At 40.6% G+C, this 18,398-nt stretch overlaps 1 protein-coding gene across 1 annotated transcript in view; it reads right to left on the bottom strand.

Annotated features, from left to right (window-relative positions):
* Positions 1 to 18,398, bottom strand: part of LOC141804136 (neuropilin-1a-like) — a 115,100-nt gene that overhangs the window by 50,122 nt on the left and 46,580 nt on the right. The window contains exons 4-6 of the mRNA XM_074688433.1: positions 16,897 to 17,124; positions 8,029 to 8,199; positions 1,301 to 1,467 (exon numbers count right to left, since the gene is read on the bottom strand). Of these exons, the coding sequence (XP_074544534.1) occupies positions 1,301 to 1,467; positions 8,029 to 8,199; positions 16,897 to 17,124 (566 nt within the window). The remainder of the gene's footprint in view (positions 1 to 1,300; positions 1,468 to 8,028; positions 8,200 to 16,896; positions 17,125 to 18,398) is intronic.

Here is an 18,398-nt window from a genome sequence, read left to right as displayed (position 1 = left end):
ATTTAATTAACATAAGGATAAAAAATGTCTCTTAGAGGGTGCTTTTTCATCTTTAAACTACAATATTTGTGTTTTCCACCTTTGCTGTGTCATACAAGTCAGGATGACTTCTCATTATTTAGGAGGAAAGAGAGTTTTGTGAAGCAACTGAACATAGCAAGACTAAAACATAGATTTGCAAAGATTGTCTTTCTGTATCACCATTTTAAGGGGCAGATTAAATTAATAACTTGTCCCTGTGAGAGACAGAAGAACCAATGTAAAAGTGTTGGTTGGACTTTTGCAGCTCCTGTTATTTGGCCATTGGACAGCCTCCTGGTAAATCCAGGATCACTGGATACATGAACTCTTTTACCTCTATCAAAAACCTGGGCTGTCATATCATTTCCATCCCGGCGGGCTCAGCTGTGGCTCAGTTGCTAAAACAAATCCCCAGACAGACAATAGAGAGACACTGCTACTAATTTGGCACCGAGGCCGACTTCCTGTGTACTTCCTGTTGTAACCCCCTCAGGAAGGAAGAGGGGGTCTGTCTTTAGTATGAGGGGCATTGTGAGTCTTCCTCTATGAGTTCCTGTGCTGGACAATGGGACGACAGCTAATGGGTTGGTCTGAGAGGAGGAGCTGTTAGCAGTTAGAGTAACTCTTATTTTCTTTGGTCAAATTGTAAAAAAGAATTCAAGTGGGTTGTAGAAATAAATGTAGGGCAAGTGATCAATAAAATGTGTGAATAAAATGTTTTGTGGTGTTGTTTCCTGTTATGTCTCAGGGTTTAATTGGCACCAGACGGAACCAAAACAGCTTTATCGAGATCCCTAGATATCTTGAAAACAAACTAAACATCATTCTTCTCCAGTCTTATCTTTGGTTTAACAAACTAAATGAATAAGCAGTAAGAAGATGTTGAATGTGTTAGAAGAAATCCAACAAAGGAGCCTCTATTTCCACATTCATCAGTATTTGCAGGCTGCCATGTTAGATTTCACTGTGAATGTAAGAAATGTCAACTGTGCTTGAGAGGCAGATTTCAATAAATAATGCATGCTGGCTTATTTCCTTCCCGCTTTTGGGGTCCCTGTAACGTGCAGAGAAGTGGTACAAATGAGTGAACAATATTCAGACCAGATGTGAGCCAGATCTCTGCGGAACAGTCGGGTTCAATTCGAGGAACATCGTGAGCATACATGAGATAAGACTCGAAAATGAGCAGCGATGTGACATAATTTCAGTTTCTGTAATTGAGCCTGACCTCAGGAAAAAAAAAATTGTTTGATTTTTGATGAAACTGAACATTTCTGACCTGTATCCACTCCCTGACGGTGTCGTCCGAGGGCGTCCAGCCGTTCTCCAGGTAGTTGAGACGTGATCGTTCAGGGGACCAGTTGGAGTTGTACTGGGAGGAGGCGGTGATCTGCTCGGAGGAAATTTCTCCTGACTCCATTCCCAGTGGCTCCATACAAGCAAATTCTGCAAAAGACAGAAAAACTCCATTAGTATAAAAGTTGCAGAAGGGAAATCAGTCAGTGCTAAAAGACACAAGTGAATTTAAACTCTGTCACATTTAATATGTATGCATTTCATTTCATCTTCTGTGATAGAAATTAGAAAAAACAAGTGGGTCTCTGTTCTTAGCATAGGCCAAAAAGGGTTCAAAGCTACTTGAAAAAACTCTGAACAAAACTTTTTGGAGTTCAAACTTTTCAATTAAATGGTTAATTGCTGAGTCACTGATGTGAAATCCATGGCTGCAACACTCCGCTGCCCTCTTTTTAGTCAGGTCAAGAGAGAAATGTTTGTTCCAGTCATCCTCAGTGCTCCTTTAATATGACTATAATAGCTTTATTATACACATCATTAGCTGGATGAGCTGAATTTTGTTTTTTTTTTCCACCCTGTGTTGTCTCTGCTAATGGTTGAATATATCTTTGAACTCTGGGGTCTGGGTCCTGAAAGACGCTCCTCAGGTTGAATTCATAAAGGAGAAAAAGCTCATTTTGAAGTGTTTGCCCCCGCTCCCTGCTGAGCTCTCAGTCACAGGAGTGATTTCAAAAAGCTCCTGTGGAGACACTTCAGAGGCTGTGTGGTGACACTGGCCATTGAACAGTGTTCATACATTCACACTCTGAGTTTATGTGCAGACTTTTATAGCAGAAACACACCGAATTTATCACCGGACCTCATTTGAATCTCAAAAACAACCTGCAGTTTTGTTGTGAGCACGGTAATAACATGGATTATTCATAGGGTTGTCCTCAGACGAGCCTTTCAGCAAAGCTTTCCTGATTCTCCATGCATTCGGCGAGCCTGCAAAAGCTTTTCGACGCCAAATCTTTCCCCAGAACATCCGCGTATGATAATTCTGTACGTCTTTGTTGTTGATTCAGATTTTTGCTGATGACATGACGACGTATTTTTCTCTTCAGGACAAGGCTCTCCTCTTTGGACGCTCTGTTAGGTTATGAAACCGTTTTCAAAACAGCTTTCGAACAAGCTCTCAATTCATGTCTGCAGTGTCCACTCTGTAACAGCAGGGGAGCATGGGGAAGGAAGAGGGAGTGGGGGGACTAGAGGAAACTTGAGTGTTTGTGTGCGTGTGGGAGGGCTGTCTGGAGACACAAGGTCTGCCAGACTGACACAAACACACTTACATCATACCAAGCCGCACAAATAAATCAGGGGGAGAAAGTTTATTTGCAACATCACTAACGACTCAGTAAGTTGTTTTTGGTCCTCAACATTTCTGTCACATCACAAATTTCACACCAGCTTTCTGTCGACAAACTCCTCTTTTCTTTCCTCATTTCTATTCATGAGGCAACCTTCACGTCTCCCTCACAGCAGGCATGCGGGACAAACTTCAACCCTGTCCTCCTACCTCTCCATCCGAAGAAAAAGAAAAGGATGTAAACTGATGCAGCCACAGATCAGTCTGTTGATCAAAGGCCCAGCTGGAGGCCATTTCTAGCGGTGCTGACTGAGACAAAGCAGGAGAAAACTATAAATTCACCGCAGGGGAACAGAGTTTGATTTTGCAGAGGCTGTTAGAGAGGACTCTGCTTGGAGATAAAAATGTTGTTTATGGTTCCCGGCCATGTTTTTTCTGATGTAACCCCAGAATCCTGTAGGGCAAACCTATCAGTGTCTCTCACTATCCACAGGGTCCTGAATCCTCTCTCCAAAGATGGTCATTCCTACTTTTTGTCAGCTTTTACCAAATATTCTGTGACAGCATTAATGGCTGTCTCTACCATTTATCAATTACTTTGAGCTGAACTTTTTAACTGGTTAACAATCATCTATCATTAGCTGCGTCCAAACTCAGGGGCTACATCTTTTAAAAGACCAATTTAAAGACAGATGAAGTCAGCTTCTTCAAATGTGCTTGAGGAAGGATACATGGGATGCTTCCTGGTGAAACACATCCCGTGTTTCAGTATGTGCCAGTTAAACCAGATAAACAACACATATACCTCTAAGTAGTACAATTATTAAAGGTAAGCTATTTGTTTAACCAGATAAAAATGCTAAAAATGACTTAAAATAACCGCTAAAATGATACGCTACATTATGTTGCTTCTGGTATAGTTTGAGGTTAGCAGCGTTGCTTGGGAGCAGAGGTTAAGAGCAGGGAACCAGGTTAGACCAGAAGTCTCATTTTAGTTCAGCCTCAGTGGATAACTCTGGCTAACACTGGATCCTTTGTAGGCTGGGTACTTTGAAAGATGCTACAAATGTCATCAAGCTATTTTTTATTTCTTCAGTTTGTATCAAACTGATTAAATATGCTAGAAATGTGTTTTTCATTTTTTCTAGACACTTTTACTACCTAAGGAAAAATTCTAAGTTTGCTAATAATGTAATAACTATGCATTTCTTACTTTGGCTAAATGTACCAGCAATTTGGCATCTATCTAAACTAGCTAAATATGTCAACGAACTACCGTTCACTAATTCGTGTGAATTGGTGCTCATTATTTTAATGATTTAGGATTCACTTGGCAAACTTTTTACTGCAGTCTAATCATTTAAACTACTTATTACCTTATGCTACAGATTTAGACTTTCAATAAATCAATTGTTGTTCAAGCTTTTTTAGCATTCACTGTTTTGGTTTTTTGTTCTAGATATTAATGGACTTAACTTCAGTATTTCAACATCTATTAAGCTGGTATTATATTCTAAAACACTACTTTTAGCAAAAAAAAAAAAAACTACAGCTATTTATCTTTGTTTAGAAAATTGAATTAGTTAAGTCACTTTTAGCTAGATATTTAAACTCTTTAGCTGATAGCCTACATAGCTAGTATTGCTAGCTAGCCAAAAAGTACTACTGTTTCTCTGTTTATAAGTTACGTTTTGAAAACATTTTAAAGTAAAAAAAAACATTATCAAGCTAGCTTTGTGTCCAGCATTGTGGCTTCAAGATCATTTTAGCATACAAATGTTAGTTTTAGCTAACGATTTTAATAGTGAATCCATAGCACACTCAATAACTGTTTCAGTTTTGTCCCTTTAAGGTCATTTGTAAAAACTATTTGGTTTTTCATCACTCAAAATATCACTGTAATTATTCAGTGGTTTTTACAATTTAAACTATCCACTTCCCATGCTTATCTTTAAGCAATTTTACCTAAATAGACCCCCTTTTCTTACAAAAGAGGAGGACAGAGGAAAGAAAATGTCTATTTCTTCTCCATTACTTGAGTTAAAATCTTTCCATATACCCTCTGGCACCTGCCAAAGCAGCCTACAAGTACCCTTGGCTGGGAATTACAGGCTTATGGCCATCAGAGTGGTTGTAAAATTTGGAGAAAAGATAATGTGATTTGGTTTGGCGAGAGGCTTTAATTCAATCTGCTGAGCTTAGACGGGGGTCTGAAGGCAAAGTAATTGTGTCTGTGTGAGTGTGTGTGTGAGAGTGTGTGTGCCACTAAAGCTAACATAATTAGAGCTTTGTCTAACACCAGTGCTGCTCCCAGCCATTCCAGTTAAGACTAGAGGGACCGATTTATCTCTCCCATACACACACATGCAGCACTGACATGTTTGATACATACAGACTGCATCCATGTTTTACCACCTTGTCATGAACACTCATAATCAACAACAGAAAACACACACACACACACATGCATGCAACCATCCAGCACCCACATCTTCTGCCCAGAGCAATAACAAACAACAGAACAGAAAAACAGAAGATAATTACATTGACCCCCCCTGGAGAAACCTACATACACGTGTTATTCAGGGACGTTTCACAGTCCAGCGCCTTCTTTGATGTGGCATCAAATATAAAATGCAAATTACCCAGCATGTTATTCGCTAAATGAAAGGGACAAAAGGCTGGAAAATGTATGGAAGAAATCAGGAAAAAATGTTTCTTTGTCAGTTTTTTCAGATATCTCAACCTTAAAGTGCAACCATCATGAATTCTGACAGACTTTTGGCATTTAAAAGGGCAACTTGACACATAAATCTTACAGAAAACTGAGCAGTTGACTGATGTTTTTGTTTTTAAACATCAGTTGAAAAATTCAAAAGTGATTATCATGCTGTATTTTCCCCTGGTGCCACTGTCAGCTACTGTGGGACCTTATCTAAACCAACCTCTAAACGCACATTTGCATTCCTGAACGGGGGTCAGCGGGGTTGAGGTTACGAGAGTGCAAAAACCATACGGGCCAACATTGCATAAATCTCTACAGGCGTTCAATCTGGGTCACAAGGCTTTTTCCTTTTAAGGGAACATATGGACTCAAACACATAAAAAAAAAAAACTGATCAACAACTAAGCTTCAGAAACATCCTGTTATAACATCCTTCTGCGTGAAATCAATCAGGATTGTTGACTGGGGGAAGATAAAAACATAATGTAGGTCAAACTGATAAAATACTGTGTTTAATGAGAAGCAGATCACATGTTTACGACATGCTATGAGATAAGACTACATTTCACTGCTGCAAAGTCAGATTCAGATTATGATAGTTTAAATTTCAGCAGGTCTGAGTCAAACTTTAGATCAGGAACAGATCGCTGAGCTGGTTTATATCTACAGGGAGGCAAAATGGGAGCACACTCAAACAATTAACTCTGTTCAGGTGCTTGACCACACAAAGACTTCAAGAGGGTAAGAAAAATAAATATCCTGTAATGTGTTTTTACCCAGGCAGAGAAGAGTTAAGACCAGCAATAGATTCATTTTGTCTAAAAACCTTTCTTCCTCTGTATTCATCCTGTTTTGTGTGGCTCTGCTATATTTACACCCGTTGAATGATATAAGCCACATGAACCACACCAACTCGCTTGCCATGGTTATGTCTTCTCATATCTTCACATTCTGAGAAATTTAAGAAGGACTGACCAGAAAAAAACAGTGTAAAGATTGAGTGAATGTTTCAGCTGTTTGTGTTTACACATGCAGCCCAACCTGGGAATTTTGAATATTTTGAGGCGTTTTGTGCATGTGTGAATGGACTTAACAAAAAAGTGCATCTTTATTTATTTATTTCCCAGCATGCTTTTTTGTCAATACAATCAGCCAAAGTTCTTCTTCTACTCATGTATAGCTGCGTTTCCACCAAGCTTTTTCAATTAAAAAATGCAAAAAAGACTTGTTTAAATGCTAACAGTATCTTTTGTTGGTTAGTCATACTATAAAATGACTTAAAACTTGTGTAAAGTGAACAATGCAGAAGATAAACATCCCCCCCAAAAATATGCATGCTAAATCGTATTTGCAATTTGGCTAAAAAAAACCCCGCAAGCCCTACTTGGTACGGTGCGCATTTTGTGGCGTTTTAAACCGACTTATCCTGGGACAGATCCCCAAATGACCGAAACGAGCTGTCCCACTTTTTAGGACCCTTTCATATGGATGCCAGACTAAACTGATCCACTGGGGCTACACCACTGCAGTTTACTTAGTCCCATTTTTCTACTTCATTGGATTTATTAGCGTGGTAAACTGCATCGCGCTGCTATGGCGTCACGCTATTATTTAACAGCTGGGGCTTGCAGCATCCAGCTTACACACTGCCTACCATGAGAGGGCACAGTTTGCTGTGGAAACATAAATGGGATCAGGCTTAACTGTACTGAACCGTGCCAAACTGCACTAAACCAAACCAGATTGCTTGGTGGAAAAACGGGTTATGTATTAGCACATAGGTCAAAGGTCAAAAGCTACATACAGACCAGCTTCTGCGAAGTGTATTCACCGGTGTTGGGAATAACGTCGTTAGAACTAACCACATTACCAATGGCGTTACTTTTTCCAGTAACGGGTAATCTAATTAATGACTGTTTCAAAAGTTGTACCGCCGTTATCGTTATTGACAGTGAAATGTGGCACATTACTATGTACCTGACCAAGCTGTGAGGAGCTGCAAATAAAATGTGGGGAAAAGCGGCAGACACACGAGTAATGATGAGATTAATCATCTTGACACATCTTTTAACAAAGAGCTGATGCTAAAGTAAATTTTTCAGCAACAAATATCACACAGCTACCTGTGTGCGTCTGTGTAACCTGCAGTCAGAGAGGATCTCCTGCAGCGTCTTTGGATCAAACCAACTGGAGGGAGAGGGGTGGATGCTTTACGAGGTTTGATGTAAGGCTCAAGAAGCTGACTTGTTTTGACTTAAAAGATATTAGAGATGACAGGAGTAAACTAAAAAACAAGGGGTTAATCGGGAGAAATAACAAGTTGGGAGTGGAGCGAGAGACAGGGTTACAAAGCAGGAGAATCCCCCCTAAATTGGGAGCGTCAGCAGGTTTATCCGACCTGGCTTGCTCAGTCAAACGCAGGACAGGAGCTGCAAATTTAATGTGCGCGAGTCTGGAGTGGTCTGTGGGGCTAAAACTAGCATTTTCAGGATGGGAGTAAACAGACACCACTTTAGATGGGATGACTGTTCATTTTGTACTGTATGGTTTAAATGTGACAGAGAAGCAATGAGGAAATTACTCTTTCTCTTTCTCTTTCCACACACACACCCCTCCTTATACTGACACAGCTACTCACCCTCATCCTCGTGTCCTGGGGGGAGGCTCCTCTCCCGGATGGTGTAGTTGGCAGAGAAGCCCTCCCTGGCGATGGCGTTGTCTGTGGTGATGGTCATGGACAGGATGCCCGTGTAGGAGATCACACGGCCTGGAGACGTCTGGCCGCAGTACCTGCCAATGTGGGGACCCACTGTGGGAAGAGGAAGAGGAAGAGGAGGAGGAGGAGGAGGGGGGCAGAGGAAAGGAGGTCAGAATAAGAGAAATGAGTAAAAAGAGGGGGAGGGTGAGGATGAAAGCAGTGAAGACACAAAGGGAGTGAGAGATGGAGCAGGGGAGGTGAAGAAAAAAAGAAAATGTCAGCTTCATCACTCATCAACTTCTGAGTGCCTTTTATTATTCACTTTGTCCTCCTCTGCCCTCGCCACCCTGGGAAACGTTTCGTGACTTTGGGCTAAAACACACAGATGAAGGACTTGTTTTTTGACGCACAACTCATGTCTGAAAACGTCAAATTTGGGTTAAAAGCACCCGAAACTTGAAGCCTTATTTTCCTCCTGTCTGTTGTGTTCAAAGTCGGCAGACAAACACAAATAGATACTGATATCCTGTCAGCACCAATCTCTCACTTCTTATGAGTGATGTGGCACCTTTTGGATGGAAATAAAGGCGATATGGCAGGTGGCAAAAACCTCATTCCCACAACTTATTGTGTTATATAAACACTATTTATAACCTTCACATAAAAAGTCATCAGATACGGGAAAGAAAACAACTTTACAGCAGGTCTGTCGGTCAAAAACTTTATTTTTTATTAACCTTTTGACTTTCATTTTCACAACTCTGTTAAACTCTGAGCTATCGATTCTTTCAACCCCAAAAGTGACATGCTTATGTTAATTTCAGGCATATTTTAGTGCTTTACAAGGACTGAAAAACAAATGAAAAGAACGATCTGTCTCAGTTATGTTCTGTGGGGAAAAAAAGTTGGGAAACTGGCTCTGAGTTTACTCCTGGCGAAAGAAAAAGAGAAGTCCAGACCTTCACACACTCCCTTCCACTTTTCTCCACTCTAACATCCGACACATTACATTCAAGTCACAGAGCTCAGCCTCCATTTTTCAGAGAGATAAATCCCTGCAGTCTGTGGAAAGCCCTGGAGGTGGTTTACAACTCTCATTGCAGTTCTTGCAGGTATTTCCAGGATCCTCAAAAACTTTTCTGCCCATCAGGAGGACAAATAAGGTAACTGAACCCTTGAAGGTGCTGGTTCTTTTGGTTAGTGCTGCAGAGAGTCATCACACAAACTCCACTTTTACACAGTGGACATGTTTGCATAACTTCAGCTAATTATTGCATGGTGTTACGTGAAGCCCGGGTCCTTCTCTCCTTTGTCTCTGGTCTCCTTCATCCCTCCACCTGAGTGCTCTCGGTATATAAGGAGGAGGAGGAGGTGATTGAGAGGGGCAGGTAGTGCAGAGGCTCTCTAACAGAGACACTCACAGGGCAGCAAGGTTGTGGTGAAGAGGCTTTCGTTGTCCTCAGGAACCTTCTTTCTCATAGATCCATCAGCATGTTTGAGAGCTTTTAAGAGTTTTTTGTTCAAGTTTTTTTGTTTTAGTTTGAGCTGTCGTCTGCTTTGAGTCTACTTATCAGACTTTCATTTTCTTGGATTAGATTTTGCTCAAGTTGAAGTAGAGGTGCTCATTGTCAGTCCATTGTATGTTTTCTTTAAAGACTGCAGGTTGTACTCAAGTGATACCTCACAGCTAGACCATGCCAGCACCCTTTCTGCTCTCATCTTGTTTCTCTATTCCTTAAACTGTGCTTAACAAATATAAAACAGTGATCATCATTTGGAATTTTGACTCAATCTAAAATTTATTTGACCTTATAAGAGGCAAAACAGTTACGCTGAGGCGACATTAAAGCTCTTTCCACCAAGCAGTCTGGTTTAGATCAGTACGGTTTGGTATGGGTTGGATCAGTTAAGACTGATCCTGTTTGCACTGCCAACCGTGGCCCCTCTTGGTAGGCGGCATGTAAGCCAGATGCCAATAGCCACATCAGTTACATAGCAGCGTGACACAGTGTACCCTGTTAATAAATGCAATGAAGAAGAAAAACGCAACACAGTAAACAAAGAGCAATGATGGAAGACATCCACCAATTCATCGTCTTTGTGATGTTCATGTGGCTTTTTGTTATTAAGCACAATCAAGCTTTATTTCAGAACAAGCAGTAAATGACAATTCTTTTGAACAATCAACAGTCTGCAGTGTTGTAGTTCCACCTTCTGGGATTGGATCAGTTTAGTCTGGCACCCCAACAAAAGGGTCCAAAAAAGTGGGACACCTTGTCTCAGTTATTTAGGTATCTGTCCAAGGATTAGTCAGTGGAAACGTAACAAATGCGTGCTAGACTGAGACAAACCAAACTGACCCACTTGGTGGAAACAGGGCTTCAGCTTCCTTACTAACAGCTACATCACACCCTCTCATCAGTCAAGCTATATAAAGAAATCTCCAGGTACAGTGTGTGTGGTAATAAAATCAAACATTCAGATCACAAAAACATGTTTTGAACAAAGCTGTAAACCTGTTTAATTTTGCTCTAAAGTTTAACTTTTTGAATGGGTGTGTATGAGCCTCCAGGAGCTTTTGGGGGCCAACCTCTAGTGGACACAAAAGGAACTACGGGTTTTAGAAAATCATGCTCAGAGGTCAAGTTTGCAGCTTGGTTTTTCCATATAAGTGTTGTGTCTCTGCGTCTTTGTTTGAAGAACAGTTTGTGTGTTCTTTTTTGTTTTTGTTTATTTTTAAATCTTTTAAAGTGCTGTAACTTTTTTTTTTTTTTTTTTTTTTTTTTTAGAAAACTGCATTTTCACTTCTTTTCCTTGCCAGGTCTTATTTGATGCACAATTGGCACCGTGGGAGTTTCTTTAACACTTTGGATTGTGTGCTGTCGAACCTTGCCATCATTTTGTTGCCTTTTATTTTACTTTGCACACAGTTTTGAATTTGTACTTTAACTTTCAATGTAGCATCATTTTTATATCTATCAGCCTCCACTTTTAAGTCTGCAACACCTAATACCTGTAAGTGTATAAAGTGTTAGAACTGACTTTACGTCTCCTTTAAGTACCACATTGTGAAGCTTCTGGGAATCATTGCTATATTCCAGATAAAGTGAGCAGAGATGTAAATAATCCTTTAGCTGCACAATAATCAACCTTTCAACTCTATTAAAGCATCTGAAGTTAGAAACACCTTGACCAATTGTAGCCTGAAAGGACATCTCCTTGTGTTTCTGGAGGCCAGTTATAGACAGTTAAAGTGATGTGAATATATACAGCCTGTAAAGATAATTCGATGTGGATGATCAGACTGAAAGAAGAGTCTTGGATACGCTGAAAACTTCTCGTTAACTGTGGTGAGACTGGTTTTCGATGACTGCTAATGACTGAATGAATCTTTCTGTGACTGAACTCCAATAATCAAACACGTGAGGCACAAAGAGGAGCTAACATCCTCTATAAAAACAGGATTTTCTTACACGCAGCACACAGATGACAGACTGTCTCATGTCTCCACACTGTGAGTGCTGACGTCGCTGCCTGCCCACACTTTTCTGCCCATTTCATCCTGTTCTTATCTGAGAGAAACAATGCCAGGCCTGTGCTGCCTCCTGTTTCTGAGCGATACTGTATCTGAAGCCTCTCGAGGACGCACCGAGGGAACATCCAGTCCACGGCGAAGTCATACATGTTACAGAAATGATGCTTCAGGGGCAGAATAACAGGAAGCATAATAACATCTATCACACTGGGATGCAGCGCTTTGGTAATCTGCTGGATTATGTTTATCAGTTACAGTTTAAAGCAGGTAGTCGCTAATCTGTGACGGATTACACTTTGAATTATTTCAGCCTTATCAGACGTGCTGTGAAATGGTTTCTCTGGACGGCTGTCTGCTGTCGATGTTATCAGCTGGAAAATGAAAAAATCCCTCAAGCAATACAGCTGCATTTACATTTCTGTAGGAAATCATCCTATCTGAAAGCAGCAGCCTGCTAACAGAGATTCATTACAGAATTTAATCTGTATGAACAAACAGTACGATATGAGTGTGAGTGATACAGTAAAGGGGTTTGCAAGGATCACTTCCATCACTGCTTTAACGTGTTTTAACATCTGTCATTTCTATTTGCAGTAAGTTAAGGTATAGATTTTTACAGACTGGGCAGAGCTGGATTTTATTAAGCCTTTTGTTCTGTTTCACTTCACATCTTCCTGAGCAGTAATCAAAGTATAATGAGGCTTCAGATTGTATAACTAGTTTTATTGTTGATTTTCTCACCAGGTAATTGCTCCCTTTATTAATGATAATGACTATTCTTATTTTTGTGATTACATAACTTAAGTCATGAGTTGACGATAACAGACTTTCATCAGCTGTGACACCCAACAGTAAGCTGCTCAGATGAGGTGATCACAGATCAAAGTGATCCCCCCCCTCCAATTTGGCAAGTGTCCAGTTAAGACCAGGCTGATGACAAACACTACTATTGATGAGACGATGAGAGTTTGCATATCACTAGAGCAACTCTAGCCTCTGTTATCGCCTCATTGCTTGACATGTAGCAGCCATAGACTGTATATGGTAGCAGCAAGCATAGATGACAGAGCGAGTCTGAATATGAGCATGCAGTGCCACCCTCAAGTTCACAAAAAGTCTTCAAAAACTCAGATTACAAACATTGCCTACACAAAAATTAGGGATGGGGTACCTTTCACATTTGAAACAATATGGTACCAATACCTGGTACACTTTAGTAAGTAAAGTATGAGTAGTTTTAAATTTGTTCAATAATAAAATCTCAATGTTTTTCAATTTAACACATTCATTTCTCAATATATGAACTTGCAATGCTGAGTTCAGGTCCAGTATGGGAAATCGCCTTCTCTTCCACTTCCTCACAATCACAAGGATGTGTTTAGGCACCAAAACATGGTATTATTCCATTTGACGTGAATCAGTACCTGGTGGTACAGACATAATTTGGTCAGTACCCATAAAAGTACCTAATTCAGTTCCCATCCCTACACAAGATGCAGTAATGTTTCTTGAACTGCACTTGACAATTAAAACGTATGTTTGACTAAAAACAAATGTTATTTAAGCTTATGAATCTGGATATTCATTGATTCAATGTTTTGTCAAATATTGATATGCGATTAAAATGTGATTAATTGCAATTAATTAATTAATTACAAAGCCTTTAATCAATAAGATTAAAAATTGATTTGATTTTTATTTATCTTAAACATTTGCAAATGAGAAATAGAAAAAAAAGTACACATTTTTTTGCCAAAAGAGCAACAATGTTACAATAATCAGTCCCCTGCCCATTTAATCACATTTATTTTCCAGAATTATCTTGTACACACAGTAATTACAATTGCCTTACAGAGCCTACCACTAAAATCAAACTGATTGATTGATAAAGGCAGGGGTGTTGATGCCAGAGCTCAACAAACTTTTTCTCTGTCTTATTAGTCACATTTAGAGCTTATTGAGCTTCTTTCACTTCACTATTTTGTTTGATTTTACTTGTGACTTTAGTGCGTGCAGAGTGATTTTAGCTCTGATTGGTCAACCAACAAGAAAAAACTTTGTTAGGACCAGAAAGGACTAACATCTTGTTAACTAACATCTTGTCCTGACACTCTTTGTTTGCTAGATCAGACTTTTATTATGCCTTAACCCTAGATATGCCCTAGATTTGTGATGTTCATGTTAAGCCTACTCATAGTCTTCATGAAATACTCTGTTAGGTTTCCTACAATTTTTCCAAAACACATCTACCAACTTACAGAGCAATGCCTGTCTTAGGCTGTGAATTTATTCTGCAAACAGTTGTGTGAAAAAATGTATTTCATGAAGAAAATTAACCGTCAATAACCACCAGATTCTTTCAGAAGAAGAATTCGACAAAGAGAGATAATAGTGTGAGGTTAGTGGGATTAAATCCCTCTAGAGTTAAATGATTTCCTTTGAAGAACAGATTAAGAGCTTCAAAGATAAACAAAAACAACAGCAGTGCATGATGGGACTGTTTGGTGTTCTTGTGAACACTGCCAATGTGTTTGATGAGATGAAAAACTACATCCTGGTCTTCACCCTGCTGCAGAGATGCTTTGTTATCTGCACCGACACACATGTTCAGTCTGCAAACACGGGGCTTCACAGCTTCACACACCAACATATTTCACACACAGACACACTCCACTGCACACAAACACACACTGATCATTTGACAGGAGGAGCGCTGGCATGTTGTGTATGCTGGCACGTCTTTAAAGTGTGTGTCACTGTCTGTCTACCTGTGCCAGTCTCTGTGTCCCTCATGTTCCCATGCCAGTCTCCTCCCTGGCAGTCATCAGGCGATGCTTTGGGCAGCAGCAGCGAGTATTGTGGGCATCCTGGCAGCCCACTCAGGCCTGTCCAAGGTATGTCTCGCCCACCATTATCTGCACGCTGTACGGCTAATTAGACAACAATGGGAGCCGGGGAACCAGCGTCCAAATGGACGGGACGGAGCGTGAAGAGAGGGGGGAGCAGGATGCGTCCCCGTCATGCAGAGAAATTATGATTTGGTGGAGGAACAATGAGCAATCTGTGGAGGAGTTTTCTCAGGACATGAAGCGTCCATGTGTGCACAGGAGGCCGAGTTTTAAGAAGAAATTAACATGAATGAGTAACAGCTGAGACGCTCTGATTATTATCCACTGTGAGTGTCTGTGAGATGCTAATATTTCAGAAGATTAAATGAAGTAACTGAGGCGATGCCAAGGTGGCTGTAAGTTCCCAAAACAGCCTCTGAATCTTCTCCTGGAGCTCTTAAACCCCAAAATACAACTTTACATCAAGGATTCTGCAAACACCACGCTTGCAGTGATGTGATAAAATATCTCTGGAAATGCAAAACACATCCTCCCTTTAAAATCCAGACAAGTAAAAATGCATATCCCTCATACCTGCCAAGCTCTCTTCCCCTCAGCCCACATCTCCCTCTTATCTCTGACACTCTTCTCACCTCCGCTTTCTCTTTCGTCTCCATCTCTCAATCTGAGCCGGTCCCACCTGCAGGGAAAGCATCCATCCTTTGTTCTCCTCCCCTCCCCTCACCCCCGCCTGTCTCTGTCAGTGTCTCTGTCTGTTCTCTGTCAACCTCTGCCGGGAGAGGACGTCTCCCGCATCTTTCATCCTCCTCTTTTCTCCGCTGCTTTCAAAGCTCTGCATATTTACCCTCTGCAGCTTCCCTGCTCTCGCTCTCCACCTGTGGAGAAGCGGTCCTGTTGCTTCTCCTCATGTATTTTTGTGTCTGACATTTCCCCCTTCCTTATTTACAGTCCCCAATGCTGCTAATGCATCTATTTTTAAAGTTTATCTTATATTTTCCCCACAGCTGTTACCCTGTGTTTACAGGAATGGAGCGCATGGCAGAAAAAAAGACCTAAGAGTTAAAAAACAAAGCTTTGCAGACGAAAAAAACGCATTCAATACTTCTGTATCGAATGTTCTGAACTGGATTTGTATTGTTTTCCTTGAATGTTCACATTTGTGTCTGAGACAGGGTCACATGATGTATAAAACTTCAAGAAATTCATTCTATATCAAAATAGATGTTTCTGTGTGCCTTTTCTGTGTTGCTGCTCATGGGCTGTTAAAGTGGCTGTGAGTTTGAAAGTGATCTTTAAAAAAGTCCCGTTTCTAGATAGATGCTTGATCGTAATCCACACTTTAAAATGAGATTATCATCAACAATACTCCTGGTTAGAGGTTATTTCAAATTGCTACTTCTTAGCTTCCCAATCGGGCTGACCAGGACAGGATTGATTTACGGCAGGTCTAGGTCTCTATGACAACACCATGCCAGCTGATGAAGTTTAGTAGTGAGAAGAGATAAAACACAGAGATCTGTGTTTTCCTCTGCTAAAAATGATTTCTGTGATTAATTTTGTAGGGATGGTGGATACAGGAGTCTGTCAGACAGAAAAAGGACAGAAGAACAGAAGAAAGCTAAACAGGAATGTGATACAGACCAAGCTAAAGGCTAATTAGCCTCTAAACATGGGGCTAAACTGTTTGTGATAATGTCCATTCCAACCCACAGTCAGCAGTTATTCTGCAGTGATCTGTTCAAACTTGAGAGTCTATAAATAAAATGAAGATTGAGGTTACGTTAGCTCTGCTTGGTAGATGACTGGCAGGACATAGCTAACCTGGATTTACTGACAGTGTTTACTAGTTGTCACGTAAGCCTACAGATATGTCGGAGAACCGGGCCGCCGATAGCACTACATATAGCCGGCTGCTACATCTGCTTGTTGTCACATTTCAAACCGTAGCACCACGTAACTGTACTTTTAAATACCTTACCTCGGCACATTATATCTAGTAAAAAGTTGTCTTGAACAAAGAAAATTTGTTTCAATCCGATCTCCATTTAATTCCAAAACAAACACACGCCTCGTTAAAAGTAATGTATGACAGTGTGCAAAGACTCCCAAGCTGGCGAGGGAGTGCAATTAAGACAGATCCTCCTCATAGCATCTTTAATAAAAAAAGTCTTGGCTCCAATATTTGGTGGTTTTCAGAACCCATACATAACCAAAACAAAAAAATAAGGTTTTAAATCTGCAATTTAATTCATGTAAACTCCAAAATGCTTAAAATTCAAGTCTCAAGCTTGACATTTTAGCACTTAATGTCATAAAAATTGATTTTAATGCTTCTTTTGTGTCTTCCTTTAAGATGTGAAACATGTAGTCTAAGCTTTTCATTTTACCCATATACTCTATTTTTTCAAAATCCAGACTCCTCACCTGCAGGAAATCCATCCCAGATCTCCAGCCAGTCGTATCGGCAGAGGGCGCCAGGCGGCGGCGTGGTATCAGGCTCCATGTCGAAGCTGTCGAACTCCACCACGATCTCAGACATCTTGGGAGCAAAGATCATAAAGGTGCACTCCAGGTTGTTGGGGTACTTCTCGGGGAAGCCCGGGGTCTTGATGACCCCCCAGGGAGCCGTAAAGTTCCTGGAACATTCTGGACCTGTGAGGAGGAGAAAACAGGGATGAGTTTCTAAGGTGTCAGAGCGTGTTTGGACAGAGTGAGTGATTCCTGCTCAGACAGAGGTGTGAACTCTGAGGGGTCAGAGGTCAGAGTGCTGGTCACACACTGTTTTCACTCGGGATCTCACTGAGGTGTTTCTAACACTTTTGCTGGGTTGTAAGATGAACCAGCTCGAGAGCTTTGAAACAGAAATAAAGATGTTTCCAGCACATATTTCAGACTGAATGGAGGTCGATCTGCCAGAGTATCTCTGAAAGGAAGTTTTGTTGCCTGGTGAGGCTGAGTCTGACCTTTTTGGCTTTCCTGCTGCAAAAAAAAAGGACAGTTTGGAAATTCTTTCAGTTTATGACCTTTCTAGGTTTCTTAAACTTTGGCAGCTTTGATTTTGTTGGAATAAAGATTTACTTTTTACAGATTCTTAAACCCCAAATTCCCCTGAACAACAGGAAAATTCACAGGATTGAATCACAAGACAGAAAACTCCCCTGTTTTCACTTACTGAAGTTGTTTTCTCAGCTCTGTTTGAAGAGAAGCACATGACAGTATCACAAAATGACCAAAACCACTTCAATGGATCCAGATTCAACAACCAAACTGTTCAAAAATGTAATAAAAGACCAATTCAATGTTAAAATCCAATGACTGGGGACGTTGTTCCTCCGAACATAACCCTGTGTTTTATTGACAAAACACACGTCATCTCCTTCTAATCAGACCAACTGGTCCCCTCCCCTGCCGGAGCCGTCTGTGTCTGTGTTGTGACTGGAGGGGTGGGGACGTTATTGACTGTCGCACACATTGAGAGGCTGTTTACAGAGACGCATCGTGGTCAACAAACAACAAAAACACACACAGATGTGCTCAGACACAGACGAATACAATGCTGTTAGCTCATTAAACACATACGAATGCACACACATGCTAACGCCACATGAAGCGCTCAACCGTGGCCTCATGATCTGTTTTCAGTGTGGAGTCAAATATCAGCAGGTTTTTGTATTTTTTAGACTTCTTTTTTTCCCTACACATAAATAATTCCAAATATCCCAGAACAGTTAAAGTATTTTGCAAAATGATGATACAAACAGATATGGATGGTTTGGGGAATCACCAAAACCCCACAATTAAAGTATTTCAAAGGCATTTCTTTTCTTCAAACTGACAAAGTCTTTAGTTTTGTAAAAAATGTACAACCATCCTTAAGTTTTTGCCAGCAACACCTCTCAACAAAGTCGGAAAAATGACAAAAAAAC

Source organism: Halichoeres trimaculatus, unplaced genomic scaffold, assembly GCF_033239565.1.
Source record: "Halichoeres trimaculatus isolate MK-OKI-2021-1 unplaced genomic scaffold, fHalTri1.1 fHalTri1_scaffold_15, whole genome shotgun sequence".
In the NCBI taxonomy this organism is placed as follows: Eukaryota; Metazoa; Chordata; class Actinopteri; order Labriformes; family Labridae; genus Halichoeres; species Halichoeres trimaculatus.
Note: the sequence above shows the minus strand (reverse complement) of the source record. Positions and strands in the feature narration are given on the sequence as shown.